The following is a 6,000-nucleotide window of genomic DNA, read 5'->3' as shown; positions in this document are numbered from 1 at the left end:
GTCTCATATATATGTATATATATATATATATATATATATATATATATATATATATATATATATATATATATATATATATATATATATATATAAACACAATTTGGCAAACCACACCATTCCAGTCCCATCACTTTTTTCTTTTTTTATATAAAATTCCATACATTTCTATAGAAATCATTAAAAATACTGTGCTTTAAGTTTTTGCTGTCGTACTCTAGTGTAAAATAATCTCTATTTAAAAAGGGTCGACACCAAGCAGCGTGACTCGGGCAGCAAGATTCCTTTCCGGTCCCGTCTAATAATAATAATAATAATAATAATAATAATCATCATTTATAATAATAATCCAGTGTAGAACTCTTAGAATGATTTACACACACACACACACACACACACACACACACACACACACACACACACACACACAAATAAATATTACTGGGCTGAAATAAAGGTGAGGTGAGGGGAATGCTTAGAACCGAAAAAAAAAAAGAAAAAAAAAATCGCTCAGTAAATTAGAAATGAATTTGAAAATCAGTGTCGTCTGGCCTGTGTCTGGAGAAATCTGTGTAAGTAGGCAACATTTTAAATAAACGCTTTGTCAAGGACTCTCCCTCCTTTTTTTTTTTTTGCCATGTCTTTATCTAGTGTCTCGTATCTGTTTTGTCTATATTATAGTTTTTCCTCCACCATTCTCATCTCATGTCATGTCTTTCTCCAATTCTCTCTCCCTATGCTTCTCCTCTTTGCCTACTTTCTTTCCATTGCCATGTATTCTCTTCTATCTCAAGCTCTCCCTCTCTCTTCCTGCTTGCGTTCTTCGACTGTCTGTAAGAAGAATTTAGGCGAGAACAGGTGACTGAATATCAGCACATAACCTACTCATAAATAGGAGTATAAACCTTTGCACTATTTTCCTTTTTTTTGTTGTTTTTTTCATTCAAATTTTTCCTTTTTTTTTTTTACAGTAAATATGGTCACATAGTTTAAAGTATCAAAATATAAAAGCACAAAAAAATCCTCCATAATGTTTGTAGTTAACAATAAAACATTTTAGAATATGACAGTGATAAATCTTTTTGTTTATACTGTGCCTTTTTCACACGCAAAGGCCGCTTTACAATATTTAAAAAATATAATCTGTGTGTAATGTGGAGCAACGCTATTATGGCAGGTACAGGTTTAAATTCAGGAAGGAAGAATAGACGTCACCAATGGAATGAAAGTGAAGACATGAGGGAAAAATAAGAAAGTCAAGGTGTGATGAAAAGAGAAAGAAAGATGATGGAGAAATGCAGCAATTATTAGCTGGAAAATGGTGTGTTAAAAGATTGGGAATGAACAGAACAGAAGCCGCTGCTTAACAGATGCATTACAATTAAGACGTCTTAAGACATGAGGGCATATTTGTTATAGTAAAATAGAAGCATTTCAGGATAGAACTTCATTTTATGGAGCGACACAGTGCGGGTTCAACCACAGCCTGATTTTTTTCCGGCTTTTAAACATTAATTTTGAAAAAATTCCCAACTTTTTTTCAATTCCGAGTTCATTCTAAACATTTGAAGCGCTTTAAATGTTGCCTGATATTCTGTGTTTGACCAGTGTCACTTACACTCTTTCAATCCTCTTAGTGTTCGCTGTTGAAGAAGGTTTTCTAACACCTCCTGATTACACAAAGAACCCCCCCTGATGAGCCATTTTTCTGAATAGAACTACAATGTATGGACAAAAGTATTGGGACTCGCTGCCAAATGTGTTTTTTTCCCCCCAAACATTGGAGGCACATTTTATAGGATGTCTTTGGATGCTTTACATAAAATGTTTCTTTCACTTGAAAACTAGGAGCCCCAATCCTGTTCCAGCATGACGATGTCCCTTTGCACAAAACCAGCTCCATGAAGATCTGGCGTACATGGGTTGGAGTGGAAGATCTTGAGTGGTCTTCAATAGAGCTCTGACCTCAATCCAACTGAACACTTTTGGTATGAATTGGAACACTGACTGCACCCCAGGCCTCAACACTATACACCTTATGGCTGAATGAGCACAAATCACCAAGTACACTCCACAATCTAGTCGAGCATCTTCCCAGAAGATGGAAGGTTAATATAACAGCAAATGGAGACTAAGGCTAGACTTTAGTCCATATAGTGTATGTCTGAATGTATGTAAAAGTCATGGCATGAAAGATATGTGAGGAAAGTAAAATGGAAATAGAATTATAAAGAGAAAGCTAAGAGGAAGAAAAGTGAAGGAGGAGGGTGATCTCACACCTCGCGCACGTAAAGAAATCATGTAGACGGCTACAATTTTCGAAATCTATTGCAATAGCGTGATTGGTCATAAGAGTCTGTCAGGGAGAAAAATGAGAGTAATGGCACGCTTGATTTCGAGTTGTTCTGAGCTGATAAATTGATAAAACCCACCCTTCAATCACAAGGAAGACGGGAGGGACACACACACATATGCATACACACAAAGAGGAGGGGCTGCTACACTAGTAATCTTGTCCTGATATGACTATACAGTACAGACCAAAAGTTTGGACACACTGTGACTCTACAATTTTCATAGTCATGAAAATAAAGAAAACTCTTTGAATGAGAAGGTGTGTCCAAACTTTTGGTCTGTACTGTATATATATTATAATATATATAAACTTTTGGTCTGTACTGTATAGACCAAAAGTTTATATATATTATATATACAGTAAAGACCAAAAGTTTGGACACACCTGCTCACCTACATCTTCAAAGTAGGCATCAAGAGAATGCCAACAGTGTGCAAAGCAGTAATCTAAGCAAAATGTGGCTACTTTGAAGAACCTACAATATGACATATTTTCAGTTGTTTCACACTTTTTTGTTATGTATATAATTCCACATGTGTTAATTCATAGTTTTGATGCCTTCAGTGTGAATCTACAATTTTCATAGTCATGAAAATAAAGAAAACTCTTTGAATGAGAAGGTGTGTCCAAACTTTTGGTCTGTACTGTGTATATATATATATATATATATATATATATATATATATATATATATATATATATATATATATATATATATATATATAGTGTGTGTGTGTGTGTATGCTTATATCTAGGCATGTATTGATTGTAAATGAATCTCAGTATTCAGCATATAGAATGTCACCGTGATTCCTGTGCTCCATTCAGCAGCTAAAGGCAGCATGAGGAGAGAGATTTTTTCAGAACTGCTCATTTCAGACAAAATTGAAGGAGCACTCTGTCAAAAAGTTTGGAAACACTAGTCTTATCGTTTTTTTAAAGACACATGCATGTTCCTTCAGTTTATATGCAACAAACCTAAATTAAATGGGAATATAGGTTTACTTTGAGCAAACAGCTATATAAATGTACACATGTTAAACGTTATTTTCATTGACAAAATCATCCCTTAGCATGAATAACACTATTTTTTTTTTTTTTACCAAACATTCAGCTGAAATTCTTTGCTATTGCTCTTTTTTGTTAGTTCTTTTCTAGTTGGATATTTCTTTCTGACCTTTGTGATCCAGTTCATCCCAGAGCAGTTTAATAGGATTTAGGTGTGGTGACTGGGCAGGCCACTCCATGACAGATAACACTCCAGCTGACTGAAGTTCATTTCAATTAGCAGTAGTCCAGATGGGATTACGTAGTGCTGAGGTATGGAATGGTCCATGTTTGATTGAGAGGTGAGGCAGACTGTAACATCTTCTCTCTTGTTCTTTGTCTTATATAAGTTCTTCAAAAATACTAATTTTGGACTCCCCTGTCCACTGAATTTTCCTCCAGTCATTCATTGCCGAATTCTTGCGTGTTTTTGCATATAAACAAAAGAAACATACACGTGTCTTAAAAACAATAAAAGACTAGGTGTTTCCAAACTTTTGAGACCTAATATATAATCACATAATTCTGTCTTCCAGCCATAGCAGGATTGAGGAATAACAATTTAGCCGTGTTACATTAAAAAAAACAATATAATGGTAATATTATAAGCCATGCTATATTATTTCTCCTGATTATCGCAATACCGAAAAATCTAATATCGGCTCATACCCAGCCGAAAGGGTTTCTCAAGGCTGGCTGCAAATCACAGAACACCAGTGTTGTTGAGCTTGAACGTAAAAAAAAAGAATTAAAACAAAAAAAGTAAGTGTGTCATGGAAGTCTTGAAACAGGAAGAAGAAAATTGTTGGCTTTTGTACAGTGTAAGCATGTGCATTTTGTTAGCCAGCTAACTAACCTGACATGTAAAGAGTTGTTTACATACGATTTGTAAAATCAATCAATAAATAAATGATGACATCTACATTCCTTACACTAGGAAGTGAAACATTCTGATAACTCCTGACAGAAATTTGCGTATTTTGATTTAGTTTTTATATCTTGTGTGTGTGTGTGTTCTTTAGTGCTAACAACCACAGATCTGCAGTCTGATGACTGTCCTCCCATTTTTTTTGGCTTGAGTCTCATTCACACACACACACACACACACACACACACACACACACACACACACACACACACACACACACACACAAACACACACACACACACACACACATACACACACACACACACACACACACACACACACACAGTGAAAAAGGGAGAAAAAAAAAAAAAAGAACACAAACTGACAATCTGACATGTCTTTTTGTTCCAGGGTGTGTTTGCTGCATCCATAAAGTTAACCAGACTTTTTATAGTGACGAATACTTTTTTTTCTAGCAAAGATAGAAAAACGCCTCCAGCTCAGCTGGCGATCGGAAAAAAGTCAGAATGGTCCCAAATGAATCATAATTTTTTTTTTTTTTTTTTTTTTTTTTAACTCTCACACACATTCACACGCTTGGGAAGGATGTGTGAAAAGCTAGAGTGTCCTTACTGATAGTCCTTCCTGCTCAGCATTTGTGTAGGGACAGACAGAAGGCCAGGGAAGAAAAAGAAGTGAACTTGTCTTTGCTTTATCTGTCCATCAGCAGCTTAAGCGCCCTCTCGATGTTCATGCGATGGCCGACGCGCGTCACTCCCAAGTCGATGAGGTCGTCTTTTTGCAGGTTTGGCAGGTGAGATCCCTCGATCTCGTTCTCCATGAAGGCGTCTCTGTGTTCGGCCATGTTGAGGCTCTCCAGCCAGTCAGCGACGTCGTGCTTGGACCACAGCAGGACAGGCTTGCTGGAAAACGGCTTGGAGTTGGATGAAGACAAGGATGAGGAGGATGAGTGCAAAAGCGAGAGAGGAGACGCTGAGCGGCTTCCAAACGGACAAAGAGGCGGGGTCGGTGCCGGAGAAGAAGCAGGGCCTGGTGTGGAAGATGTGGGGCTTGATGCAGGAGGCGAGGTGACTGAAGAAAGAATGGAAGGAGGAGTGGATGGAGTGGTGAACGTTAGAGCAGTGGAGCGCTGGGTACCTGAGACAGAGGGAGCGGCAGAATCTCTAAAGAAAGAGCGAAAGATGAAAAAGAAGAGAGGGAAAAACACGATATATAGAGAGAGATGAACAATGAGGGGGTGATGTGAAAAAGGGCAGGAGAGGTAGAGTGATAAAAGTAAAAAATGGCAGGGGGTTTAAAGGAATGAGAATGAAAAAGAGAAACAGGAACAGAGAAAGTGAGAGAGAGAGTTATTGCTAATGACATAAAAATGTTAAATGTTTACTGACATAATTTATTTAAATAAATTAAATCTATAAATTTTTATTTTATTATCACAATCCTTTTCTATTGCCACTTTTTCCTTTTGTATTGTATTGTTCTTACTTTACTATATATATATATATATATATATATATATATATATATATATATATATATATATATATATATATATATATATATATATATATATATAATGTAAATTGTATATTGTTCTGAACACACAACAATATAAAAAAACCTTTACATGATTTATTCAATCAATAATCAATCAGTCAATAAAACACTGTCTATGACTGTCAAAATTACATATAAAGCTATGTGTCCACAA

At 36.0% G+C, this 6,000-nt stretch overlaps 1 protein-coding gene across 1 annotated transcript in view; it reads right to left on the bottom strand.

Annotated features, from left to right (window-relative positions):
- Positions 1-4,527: 4,527 nt before the first annotated feature.
- The window catches only part of LOC310732386 (SH3 and multiple ankyrin repeat domains protein 2-like), a 125,631-nt gene continuing 124,158 nt past the window's right edge, over positions 4,528-6,000 (bottom strand). The window contains exon 22 of the mRNA XM_083552841.1: positions 4,528-5,452. Coding sequence (XP_083408967.1) covers positions 4,981-5,452 — 472 coding nt within the window. The 3' untranslated portion in view covers positions 4,528-4,980. The remainder of the gene's footprint in view (positions 5,453-6,000) is intronic.

This window comes from Silurus aristotelis, assembly GCF_946808225.1.
Source record: "Silurus aristotelis genome assembly, chromosome: 10".
In the NCBI taxonomy this organism is placed as follows: Eukaryota; Metazoa; Chordata; class Actinopteri; order Siluriformes; family Siluridae; genus Silurus; species Silurus aristotelis.
The sequence above is the reverse complement of the archived record's forward strand: the minus strand, read 5'-3'. Positions and strand labels throughout refer to the sequence as shown.